The sequence below is a fragment of the Triturus cristatus genome, chromosome 4_2, assembly GCF_964204655.1.
Source record: "Triturus cristatus chromosome 4_2, aTriCri1.1, whole genome shotgun sequence".
Classification (NCBI taxonomy): domain Eukaryota; kingdom Metazoa; phylum Chordata; class Amphibia; order Caudata; family Salamandridae; genus Triturus; species Triturus cristatus.
Window position 1 is genome coordinate 342,635,843 of NC_140586.1, and position 13,039 is coordinate 342,648,881.

The window sequence follows — 13,039 nt, forward strand, 5'->3', positions numbered from 1 at the left end:
GACTGGGTTCTCCATAGAGCTTTCAAACAGGTGCGGTAAATTGTGTTTTGAAGGTGCATAATCAAACATGCAAATTGACCCTGATTTAAACTGTAGTATTCTGGAAGGGTCCCCAAATAACTTTACAAAAAATCAACAAGTTGGATAGATAGGTTAACATCTGCTAAGGGCTGGATTTAGAGTTTGGCAGACAGGGTACTCTGTCACAAACTGACGGGCCATCTGTAAGCCTTCCGTCAAAGGAGCCCCTGGTAACTCCATTGATAGAAAGCTTCCTCCTGTGGCTTGACAGAGAAGGGTAATCAGAGAAAGTGCATTACACCACACAGTGTAATGTAATTTTTTTCTGCCCCTCACTATCAGGAAACCTTTCTGTAATGTTTGTTTTTCACAAACTGATTCCCTCTTTGGGAGTTTGTTTCTAAAAAAAAAAAACATCTTTAAAGTTTGGTGACTGGCCTTCAAAACAGATGTTGGCAATTACCCAAGCTTTTTGTACCTGGAAGGGAACCTCTGTAAGGGTGGTTTCATTCAAGGTACAGAAATGGCTGCTGGCTGACCGTCATCTCAATATTTGAGGGAAACTCTGCCAATCAAAGGCTAGATCAGGCCTTAGTTGTTTAAAGAGACAATAAACTTAACAATATAAGAAACACCAAGTGATTTTGTGAACTGTGCCATGTCTTATGTGAGTAAATTGTGGTACAAAGTTGTGGTTTTTGCATTGATATGCATGCATTCTAGTCTAAATATTGGAAGAACCACAATGAAACTACAAGAAATGACAAAGGAGCGTTTGAGTTTTTATATGCCATTACACCCAATAATTTGCAGTCTGCTTTCAGATACATTATAATTTGCTTTGATGCTTGGAAAACATTGTGAAGAATTGATAATGCATAGGCAATGCCATCAAATTGGAATATTAATTCATATACCAAAGAACTATAAGGAAACACCTTCAAGAATGTTCTCCCTTCTTGTCTAGGGATTGAACTGAAGGTATATTGAATCAACTGCAGAATGAAAGAAAGGGCCCCATTTGGATGTGGGGAGCAATGGGATATCTGTTCAAATCCGGCAGTTGTTCTCTAAGCCACCTTTCAGGTCACTATGTCACTCACTTAGAGGTCAGGGTAGCATAGTTTTCCTGAAAACACAGCCCATGTCTACTCTGCTATTGGAAAATCATTATATCAATTAGACACTGTCAATAATGGACTTAGAGGGGCCTGAGCAATTTAGGAGATCCCATCCGATGCCATGTCTTCCAATTGCTTTTATGCACAGGACTGTAATGTAAATCTTGATGGTTCCAGACAGAAAAAACCCTGCATTATGCCCGATCCCCACCCACCACTGTGGGAGAAGAGTCCTAGTGTGCGGAGGACATTGACTTGAAGATGAAGTTCCACTTTGGGGGTCTCTCTCCAGGGATCACAGAAGAGATTACAGGTCCACCATGTGTCATGGCACAGTGGACCTGTGCTCAGGGTCACTGTTGTCCCCCAAAGAGTCTCCTATCATGCGACAGGCAAGATAATATTTAGGAGGAAAAGAGCTGACAGTAGAGCAGTCAACTCTAGATTCAGAGTTCCTAGAAACCTTTAAATTATGCTATAATAATGTGAGTCCTGGACGGTAAATCTTTGTAAAGTGCTTTTTTGTAGAATACAATGATGGGGCAACCACCAGCCTCATAAGTCCTCATCTCTTCTCTGTCCTTGATCTCCAACCGTCCTGGAATCTGATACAAGGTTCCACATTTCAGCCCGGCTCGAGACGAAGAGACAGGCGAGCACGAGACATAGCAGGACACAACAGACGCCTTGAGTCTTCTAGATAATGTGCTCATTACTCTAATTATGTTGAATGGTCCTCGGGCTTCGTTTCATGGACTTGATGTGCCATTTGCTGTTAGCAAGGGAGACTAATAATCCACCCACTGATCTGATCATTTGGTAATTACAAAAGCCTTGGTATGTTTGGTATAACCGAGGCAAAAAGAAGGAAATATGATCATATTGAAAATAGATCTATTAAATTGCAACTGGTAAACAACATATTTGAAATAACACATGTATCTATAAATATCAGGATTGTAATTTTACCTGGGATTTCGACTAAACAATAACATGGCTTGAGGAACTTATGCATGGAATAGAATCTAACTCTTTCAGAAATCATTAAAAAGAACAGCCAAATAATCGCTCGTTCATGACACGAAATGTCATTCAGAGTAGATGCGATGCAGTGGTACAAGATCTGAGGTATAGGACTTTCCACATCAATATGGATATGCTTGGGTATGTAATTGTATCTCCTTGTACCTGAGTTGCTTGAGCTCTCGAACATGAGAGACTTTAAGAATAGTCCCATTCCTAGTATTAGCATCAAAATGAAAGTGATTTCATACTATGGTCTGATGTCCCGGACAGGCCTCCCATCTTTCTCTTGCACTCGCAACATAGTAACCTACAAAGTCTTAAGCAAGACATGTGTAGGCACAGGTTCCATACCACCCTGGCTGCAAAGTGGACCTCATAACAATGTCTGATTTGTTTATTCCCTAAGAGTAAGAGATACATAGTTCTTGGAAGGATATCAGAATGGCTATAAGGCATTAACAATGTTTACTGGTTGGAGAGTAGAAGCAGCATGTTCACTTGAAGGGAATGCAACAATGATATCAAACTAACAGTCAAAGTTGAGAATGCACATGGAGGAATCAACTGGGGTTTCTTTGTTTTGCCATTGTAGAGTCATCTGTCCTGAAGGATGCCAGACTCAGAAATTCGAAGTGTGGGGATCTGGTATCTACTCGGAGGTAAGCCCACCATTCACTCAACTGTTCAGTATAGATACAACGCTTCATGTAACTTATTGTTAGGAGTGAATTTAATGCACTGAAAAGTGCATACAGAGATAGCAAAATCTGCACACAAACCTCTGACTCATAAACCCTCCTCTCCTCTCCTCTCCTTCCCTTCCCTCCCCTCCTCTCCTCTCCTCCCGTCTCTCTTTCTCCCTCCCTTCCCCACTCTATCCCCCTCTTTTTCACTCCCCGCCTCTCTCCCTCCTCTCCCCTACCCTCCCCTCTCCTCCCTCCTCTCCCCTTTCCTCCTCTCCTCTCCCTCCACCCCTCCCGTCTCTCTTTCAACCTCCCCACTCCACCCCCCTCTTTCTCCATCCCTCCCAGCTTCTCCCCATCCCTCCTCTCCTTCTCCCTGCCACTCCACCCCCTCTTTCTCCCTTACCCTCCCCTCCCGTCTCTCTTTTTCCCTCCCCTCCCCACTCCTCCCCCTCTTTCTCCCTCCTTCCCCGCCTCTCATCTCCTCTCCTCTCCCCTTCCCTTCTCTCCTCTCCTACCGTCTCTCTTTAAACCTCCCCACTCCACCCCCCTCTTTCTCCCTCCCTCCCCGCCTCTCCCCTTCCCTCCTCTCCTTCTCCCTCCCCACTCAACCCCCTCTTTCTCCCTCTCCTCCTCTATCCGCCTCGTCCCTCCCCTCACCTCTCCTCTTTTCTCCTCTCCTCTCAGAGCTCTTCAATCTGCCGGGCTGCAATAAATGCCGGAAGGATTACCGATGCTGGGGGCCATGTGACTGTGGAGAAGAGGCCCGGAGCGAAAAGTTATGAGAAATCCACAAATAATGGAGTAACCACTCTTGCACTTGGGGCCGGACCTCAATCATTTGTGCTGACTTCATCTGCTGGTCCTGAGCCGTCCATGAACCTCCCCAGCACTTTGTTTCCTGGCCTATATCTTACAAGGATTCACCTCCTCGACATTGAGATACCAAACTACCAAACTACCTCTTCTGTCACAGGTAACAGCACTCAAGTACCATTAGAGTCCCATCTTTATGGCTACCTACGTCATTTGTGTCATTTTAGTCAGTGTCTTCTGTTTTAACATCAGTGATTGATTATTCACTTTTTAATTATATCATGTCAATTCATTGGTGTATTGTCTTTTCTTCCAGTACTGGCTCAGTGTGATACCTCAGCAGAAGAACTCTCTGACATGATCTCACTGTGAGTACCACTAAAAGGGCCATTTTATGTTGACAGTTTTATGGCATCAAGCATACCACTGAAGTGGGCTAGGTGCATGGGACTCAGATAAGCTTCAGAGCAGATTGTGCCATATGTGATTTGGCAAATGATCATGTTTTCCCAGCCTTACTGAACTGACTGTAGACTTGCAATAGAATTCTTGATGAACAACTTGGGACTTGACCATGGATTGCATTGCACAGTGAGGAATTATACCGCAAACATACTTGTACAATGCAAAGGCCCCTGAAATTAGACTTTTGCTTACTGACAGCCTATAAGGAGATAAGGGAGGGGGGAAGGAATGCGATCTTGCTTGCTTTCTCAAGTAAGTAGCAGGGAAGTGAAGGTAGACTAAGGGACAGATTTACAAGAAACTAACACAGCGCGGTGCCGCAAGTCATTTTGCTGTGCCGCGCTGTCCTAGGAACAGTGGAGTAATACCCCGCCCTCTATGCCATCTATTAATAGAGATAGTCCTCAGGCCCTGCTCTGTTATCTGTTATCCTTGCCCTCGGACTGACGAATAAAACTACCCCTACGGTTCCGAAGGGTATTTTAAGACACAACCACTTACACCACTATCACCTTTCCCTTTGTTTTCTGAGGCCCACATACCCACATGCACAACTGCGGCGTTTCTACAAAAAAGATCTCCGATAAAGAGCCCTCTTGCGGGGCCCGTGGGGGACTGCAGCACCACCCCCACGAGGAGCAACGCCCGATGATGAAGCATGACACTCGCAAGGGTGTGTGAGGGCACTACTATCCAGTAGGAGAGATCCCCTAGGGCAGAAGCACCTCATTCTCAGAGATTTGTTCTCCCTTTTTATCTTTCTTTTTCTTTTTCTCTTTCTACTTTTCAGTGATCCAGTCTGGTCTCTGAATTCTCTTGTCTTTAAGGAACAGATACCACAGTGTGACAAAACTTTCATTTTTGGGAGTATTGGTTCTGGACCTAATTCATATTCCTAACCCACTCTCAGTCCCCCCCTCTCCATTTTGTTCATGATTACCATAGTAGCCTTGTCAAGGCATCAAACACTTCTCTCGTAAGCGGGAAACAACCTTTACAACGCAACTTTTACAACGCACTACATTTACAACGCATTTTTTACAACGCAAAATCCATTACAACGCACTACACTTACAACGCATGACACTACAACGCATTTTTAAAAACTACCTTTACAACGCATTCCATTACAACGCCTACCATTACAACACATAATATTACACTACACTATCCAACACTTACCCTACTGTTGCACCCCCTGGAGTTAGAATAGTAATTTTTACCCCTATACTATCCAACACTTGCCCTACTGTTGCACCCCCTGGAGTTAGAATAGTAATTTTTACCCCTATACTATCCAACACTTACCCTACTGTTGCACCCCCTGGAGTTAGAATAGTAATTTTTACCCCTATACTATCCAACACTTACCCTACTGTTGCACCCCCTGGAGTTAGAATAGTAATTTTTACCCCTATACTATTCAACACTTACCCTACTGTTGCACCCCCTGGAGTTAGAATAGCAATTTTTACCCCTATACTATCCAACACTTACCCTACTGTTGCACCCCCTGGAGTTAGAATAGTAATTTTTACCCCTATACTATCCAACACTTACCCTGCTGTTGCACCCCCTGGAGTTAGAATAGCAATTTTTACCCCTATACTATCCAACACTTACCCTACTGTTGCACCCCCTGGAGTTAGAATAGTAATTTTTACCCCTATACTATCCAACACTTACCCTACTGTTGCACCCCCTGGAGTTAGAATAGTAATTTTTACCCCTATACTATCCAACACTTACCCTACTGTTGCACCCCCTGGAGTTAGAATAGTAATTTTTACCCCTATACTATCCAACACTTACCCTACTGTTGCACCCCCTGGAGTTAGAATAGCAATTTTTACCCCTATACTATCCAACACTTACCCTACTGTTGCACCCCCTGGAGTTAGAATAGTAATTTTTACCCCTATACTATCCAACACTTACCCTACTGTTGCACCCCCTGGAGTTAGAATAGTAATTTTTACCCCTATACTATCCAACACTTACCCTACTGTTGCACCCCCTGGAGTTAGAATAGTAATTTTTACCCCTATACTATCCAACACTTATTAAGTAATTTTTACCCCTATACTATCTAATACTTACCTTAAATGCAATTCAATATTATGCGTTGTAATGGTATACGTTGTAAAGGTAGTTTTTAAAAATGCGTTGTAGTGTCATGCGTTGTAAGTGTAGTGCGTTATAATGGATTTTGCGTTGTAAAAAATGCGTTGTAAGTGCATGCGTTGTAAAAGTGTGCGTTGTAACGACATACATCCCTCGTAAGCTAGCCATCAACCACACACCCTTCCAACCAAACACGCAGGCTCCAGTCAGCAACCAGTTTGACAAGCCATGCACATTCAGGAATGCACCCATTTAAACTATGCAGCCAATCATACAAGAAAAAGCTAGGCATGGGTAAAATTAAAATTATGCTGGCATAATTTGTGTAGTTGCGGGAACGTCACATTACACTTGTTGCGTAAATTATTGAGAATTATGCCTTTTTGGTGTTAAAACATACACAGGAATAAAGCTAACGCCAGAACGCAAGTGGATACTGAACAAGCCACTTGTGTTTTTCATGTTTTTTCTTTTTATTGTAAAATGCTACCTCACTTGGTGGACTGTGTATTCTGTAGTAAACCCTACTTGTTATCTTTGCTTCAGCTAAAGCACAATATTTAATTAATACCTTCTGATGATGGAACATATTCATCACTTACAAAGAGAATTGATCAAATTTTTCTAGTGCTGTAATCAAGGATGATGAGAGAGACCCAGTCACTCAAGACCGCCCATCTCAGCGCAGATTAAGATCTACTTAGTTAAGGACGTGCAGTGAACATGATGAGATTCGGCCTGGTGGGTCTAGAGACGGTATAAACATGACAAATGGTCTGATTTAGAGTTTAGGGTACATCTTTTACCCTGTCTGCCATACTCTTGATCCCATACCCTAATTAGAGTTGGGCCACTCTGTAAGCTTCTGTCAGTGGTGCCCTGCTTGTCTCCATCGACGGAAGCTTGCTCCAGTGGTGTGCTGGTTGTCAAAGTAAGCTAAGAGAAAGAGGTGTCCTAGCCGTCACATTCAAATGCTGCTAAGCCAATTTAACAGACTAAAGGCCATCAATACAATTGTTACACTTACAGCTGCCAGAGTTTGGGCCTCATCCGCCATCCCTATTTAGGGCTGGAGATGTTGAGGTATTTTTTTCTGCCTGTTACCGCCAGGGAAGACCAACCAGTGACAAACAAAAAATAAAATAATGACCCTCCAAACCTAAGTAAAAAAAAGGTCCTGGATACTAGTGTCAATAGTTATTTGGTTTTCAACTCCCACATTAGGATTTTGTCTTTAAAAAACAAAACGTTTGGTGGTGGCCATCAAAACAGGCAGCAGCTGCCCACCATATATTAGGTAATTTCAGAGGAGCCGCAGTGATGGTGGATCCTTGTTAGAACTGGGGGTCTCTAGTTGGCAGAGATAGGTACCTTTGACCAAATAGAGACCCTTGCTTCTAGTCAGGGTAAGGGGGTACACTCCTAAAATAACCCCTGCTCACTCCCTTGGTAGCTTGGCACGAGCAGACAGGCTTATCTCAGAGGCAGTGTGTAAAGCATTTGTGAACACATACAGTAACCCAGTGACAACACTACAGATGGACATCACACAAGTTGTATATTAAAAATAAGTATCTTTTATATAGACTTAACACAAGACCACAAACGACAAAAATCCACAATACTGTACTTTAAAATTGGTAGAAAATAGCTTAGTTCTCTTAAGATGTTAAATGCGACACTTTGAGTTCAATGTACCTTAGGATGTGGAACGCTATACAATAAAAGTGTTGCAGGGAAGGTGATGCGTTGGTTCCTTACATGCAAGAACGGTGATGCGTCGGGTCCCTACTGATGCGAAGGGGATGCGTAGGTTCTTCTATGGGAGTGGAGGTGATGCGTCGGTTTCTAACTGAGCTTTCGTGGCGATGCGACCCACAATGCAGTGATGCGATGAATATCCAGTGCAATGCGACAAAGATGGCGTCCTCTTCTTGATGCGACATAATGCATGAACGTCCGATGGCCGTGCGGCAACTCAACGTTTCTTCTGAGCCGTGACAAATCCTGCGATACGCTTTCCGGTGATGCGACAGCGTCTGATGCAACGGCGACAATCTTCTCCGGCAATGCGAGGCGCTTCGGTGATGATGTGACAGCTGCAGCGGCGGCGACACGCTTCTCCGTTGATACGGCGTCGTCTGATGCAACGTCGATCCTCTTGTCCGGCGATGCGACGACAGCGGCTGCGGCGGCGACACGCTTCTTCTTCGTGAGTCGCGCCTCCAGCTCCTTCTGACATGCAGTCCCTCAGAAAGCCCAGCACAGCAGCAGGCACTTCCAAAAGACTCTTGGGGAGCTGGTTGGTGAAGTCTGTTGTCCCTCAGACTTCAGCAGGAGGCAAGCTCTATCTCAAGCCCTTGGAGATCCTTCACAAGTTGATGAAAGTACACACAAAGTTCCTCTCTCCTTTCTTTGACAGTCAGGCAACCACTGCAGGCCAATCCCCCAAACAGCACTCAGCTTAGCGATAGTCTCTTCCTCAGGTTCTCTGGTTCCTCTCCACAGCAAAAGTTTCTTCTTGTTTCCCAAAAGTGATCTAAAGGTCTGGGTCCCCCTTTTTATACACAGTTTCTCTTTGTTCTCTGAAGGCAGAGAGGCCTTTGCCTAGTCCAAACCAGTTCTGGTCAGTCCTGGAGCACTCTGTTTACATGACTCCTTCTTTCCTTTCACAGTGCAGGGCAGGGACATCAGACGCACCACAGGAGGTGGAGCCAGCATTGTGGAGGGAAGGCATAGCCCTATTCAGGTCCCAGGTGCAACTCCTCCCTCCAATATACATACAGATATCTCTATTCAGCCCTGTGATGACTCACCCTGTCTCCTGGAATCCCACTGCCCCTTTCACTCAAACTCCAGACAAGGAATACACAACCTAGCAGAGGCAGGCTGGATAGTTAGACAAGAAAATACCTACTTTCAAAAAGTGGTATTTTCAAACACAGAATGTTAAAACCAACTTCAATAAAAGAAAGCATTTTAGCATTCTGAGTTCTGGCATACTAAACTCGAATTTCTACCTTGTTCCCTGAGTCAGTTAGGATTATAAAATGTAATAATCAAACTGCCCATTCTGGCCTATGGGGAACAGATAGCCTTGCAATAGTGAAAAACGAAAATGGCTGTAATTCACTATTAGGACATGCCACACACATCAGGGCTTGTCCTTCCTTTTACCTACAATGCACCCTGCCATTGGCCCACCATGGGGGTGACTAATATGCAGAAAGGTGAAGGTTTAGGGACTGGCAAGTGGGTGCACTTGGTCAGTCAACATGGCAGTACCAGACTGCACATAGGCTCTGCAATGGCAGACCTGAGACACACTTTTACAGGCTGCTTCTGTGGGTGGCACAACCAGTGCTGCAAGCCCACCAGCAGCATTTGGTTTACAAGCCCTGGGGACACTCAGTGCACTGTACTAGGGTCTGATAAGTGAACCAAATCAACCAATCATGGAATCACTAATCCATACTTCAATTTACCATAGGGAGCACTTGCACTGTGCCACTGGATAGCAGTGACACCCTGCCCAAAGCATCTATAACCAGCAAAACACATAAGGCAAGAGCAAAATAAATGGAAGGGAGCCTCACGCCAAGGGGCCAGGTCTAAAACGTGTCCCCTCCAGCTGAAATGTGGCGAAAACGACCCTACCTCCTGAGAGTTCTCATCACTAAGGCGGAAAAATCTGGACAGACCATCAGCATTGGCGTGTTCTGTACCAGGGCGGTGTTCCATCATGAAATCCATCCCCTGTAGGGAAATGGACCACCTCAACAGCTTTGGATTCTCACCCCTCATCTGAATCAACCATCTGAGGGGCCTGTGGTCTGTCTGAACCCGGAAGTGAGTCCCAAACAGGTATGGTCTCAACTTCTTCAGTGCCCAGACCACAGCAAATGCCTCATGCTCAATTGCACTCCACCTCTGTTCCCGTGGAAGTAACCTCCTACTGATGAAGGCTACGGGTTGATCTAGGCCCTCCTCATTTATCTGTGACAAAACAGCCCCCACACCATACTCTGAAGCGTCTGTCTGAACGATAAACTCTTTTGAGAAGTTGGGTGCCAGGAGCACAGGCGCCATGCACATGACAGTTTTCAGGGCCTCAAAAGCTTTCTGACAGGTGTCAGTCCAAATCACTCTCTTGGGCTGCTTCCTGGAAGTCAGCTCTGTCAGGGGGGCAACAATGCTGCCATACCCCTTGACAAACCTCCTGCAATACCCATTGAGTCCTAAAAAGGCTCTCACCTCTGTCTCGGTTTCGGGGGGCTCCCAAGCCAGGATGGTTTCAATCTTGGGCTGTAGGGGCGCCACCTGGCCGCTCCCAAACTGGTGTCCCAAGTACACCACGGAACCCTGCCTGATCTGGCACTTACTTGCCTTGATCGTGAGGCCTGCCCTCCGCAGCGCCATCATCAACACTTCCCAGAGGTGGCGCAGATGTTCTTCTCAACTGGCGCTGAACACTGCTATGTCATCCAGGCAGGCGGCACTGAACTCTTCCAGTCCAGCCAACACCTGGTTGACCAACCTCTGAAAGGTGGCAGGGGCATTCTTCATCCCAAAGGGCATAACCCGGAACTGGTAGTGCCCATCTAGTGTGGAGAATGCTGACCTCTCTCTTGTCCCATCAGTCAAGGTGATCTGCCAGTATCCAGACGTTAAGTCACACATGCTGAGGTATCGGGTAGCCCCTAACCGATCGATAAGCTCATCAGCTCTGGGGATGGGGTGCGCGTCAGTCCTCGTGACTGAATTGAGCCCTCGGTAGTCCACACAGAACCGGAGTTCTGGCGTGGCATCCGATGCAGCAGCCTTTGGAACCAAGACCACTGGGCTGGCCCAAGGACTGTTACAGGACTCAATCACCCCTAATGCAAGCATCTTGGAGACCTCCTCTTTGATGGAAGCTCTCACCCAGTCAGTCACCCTGTATGTTTTGTGCTTCACAGGAAGACTATCTCCAGTGTCTACATCATGGATACACCAATCAGTGACACTGGGAATCAGGGAGAACAGATCAGAAAACTGTCCCTGCAACTGGCGGCAGTCATTCTGTTGCTCAGGGTGGAAGAGAGGTCGAAACCATCCACTGACCCATCTTGCTCTGTTGCCGACAGGAGGTCAGGAAGAGGCTCAGTCTCCTCCTCCATTCCAGCATCTGTCGCTAAGAGCATGCCCACTTCGGACCTCTCCAAGTGGGTCTTCAGGCGGTTGACATGCAGGACCCACAAGGGATTCCTGGGAGACCGCAAGTCCACCAAGTAGGTAACAGGGCTTTTGTGCTCTACCACCTCAAATGTCCTGGTCCACTTATACTGGAGCGCTCAGGGCTCCACTGGGGCCATGACCCACACTTTGTGACCAGGCTGAAGCTCTACCAGAGTGGCATTTTGGTCGTACCACCGCTTCATCTTCTCCTGGCTGGCTTCCAGATGCACCTCAGCGAGTTGCCTGAAACGCCTAGTCTGTTTCCTGAAGGCCAGCATGTAGCTATATACATCCTGGGGAGATTTCCTAGGAGATTGCTCCCAGCCTTCCTTGACCAGACTCAGAGGTCCTATCACTGGGTGACTATAGAGAAGCTCAAAGGTACTGAACCCTAGAGATTTCTGTGGCACCTCACGGTATGCAAACAGCAGGCATGGTAAGAGGACGTCCCACTTACACCTCATAGGTTCCTGAAGACCCATAATCATGCCTTTTAGGGTTAGGTTGAATCTCTCAGCCAACCCATTTCCTTGGGGGTGGTAAGGAGAGGTAAACTTGTCAGTTACCGCACACTCCTGCCGCAGGGACTTCATATACTTGGAAATGAAGTTTGTACCTCGTCAGACACTACTTCTCTAGGGAATCCCACTTGGGAGAAAATTCCCATCATTGCCCGTCCCACCACGGGGCCGTCACTGTCCTCAGAGGTATGGCTTCTGGGTACCGAGTGGCATGGTCTACCAAGACCAGGATGAACCTGTTGCCCATAGCTGTCTTGAGGTCCAGTGGCCCCACAATGTCAATACCCACCCCTTCCTGCTGCCAATGGGTCAGCTCAGGCAGGTCCCCCAGTTCAGCTACCTGTTCCCCTGTAGGCTCCAGGGCATCCCCCTCAAGGTCTGCCTCCTCCTGGACCGTGGGAACTTCGGGGGCCAGTTTCCTGCGCTCCCTGCCTCTTCTCTTTAAGGCAGGCACCTGGGCCCCCTCTCAGGCTCCAGGTCCTCTTGAGTACCCTTACTGGCTGCCATGGACCGTGTGGTCACACACGCCCAGTCAGGCAGACCCAACATCTCCAAATGAGCACTTCGCTCCATTTTCACCCAAGGTGAGCTCTCCAAATCGTTCCCTAACAAACAGTCGACAGGCATGGCGGGCCTCACAGCTACCTGAAGAGTACCAGAAACCCCCCCACTCAGAGGGAACCTGAGCCACCTTGCAGTGGCTCTCTGTGTTTTCAGCGGCAAGAACTGGGTAAAATGCATTGGGGACAACCTGCTCTTGAGACACCAGGTGATACTTGACAACTGTCACACTAGCTCCTGTGCCTCTAAGAGCCTCTACTTTATGGTCGTCACTGATGGTCACCCACTGCCTATACTTTTTAGTATTATCAGGCAGTTGGGTCCTGGACCACCTCACAGTCTCTTAAAGAGACAAGGGACATCTCTGCAGGACCCCACCCACCTTGGACACCCCTCTCCTTCCCCAGGGCTACACTCGCCATCTGCCGGAGTGGAGCACCAGTGGGTGCTGCTGTCTTTCCAAACTGGAGGCACCGGGGATCAG

At 46.7% G+C, this 13,039-nt stretch overlaps 1 protein-coding gene across 1 annotated transcript in view; it reads left to right on the forward strand.

Annotated features, from left to right (window-relative positions):
• The window catches only part of LOC146833842 (uncharacterized), a 72,463-nt gene that overhangs the window by 38,237 nt on the left and 21,187 nt on the right, over positions 1–13,039 (forward strand). Inside the window, exons 5-7 of the mRNA XM_085601742.1 lie at positions 2,761–2,827; positions 3,539–3,827; positions 3,984–4,035. Of these exons, the coding sequence (XP_085457868.1) occupies positions 2,761–2,827; positions 3,539–3,827; positions 3,984–4,035 (408 nt within the window). The remainder of the gene's footprint in view (positions 1–2,760; positions 2,828–3,538; positions 3,828–3,983; positions 4,036–13,039) is intronic.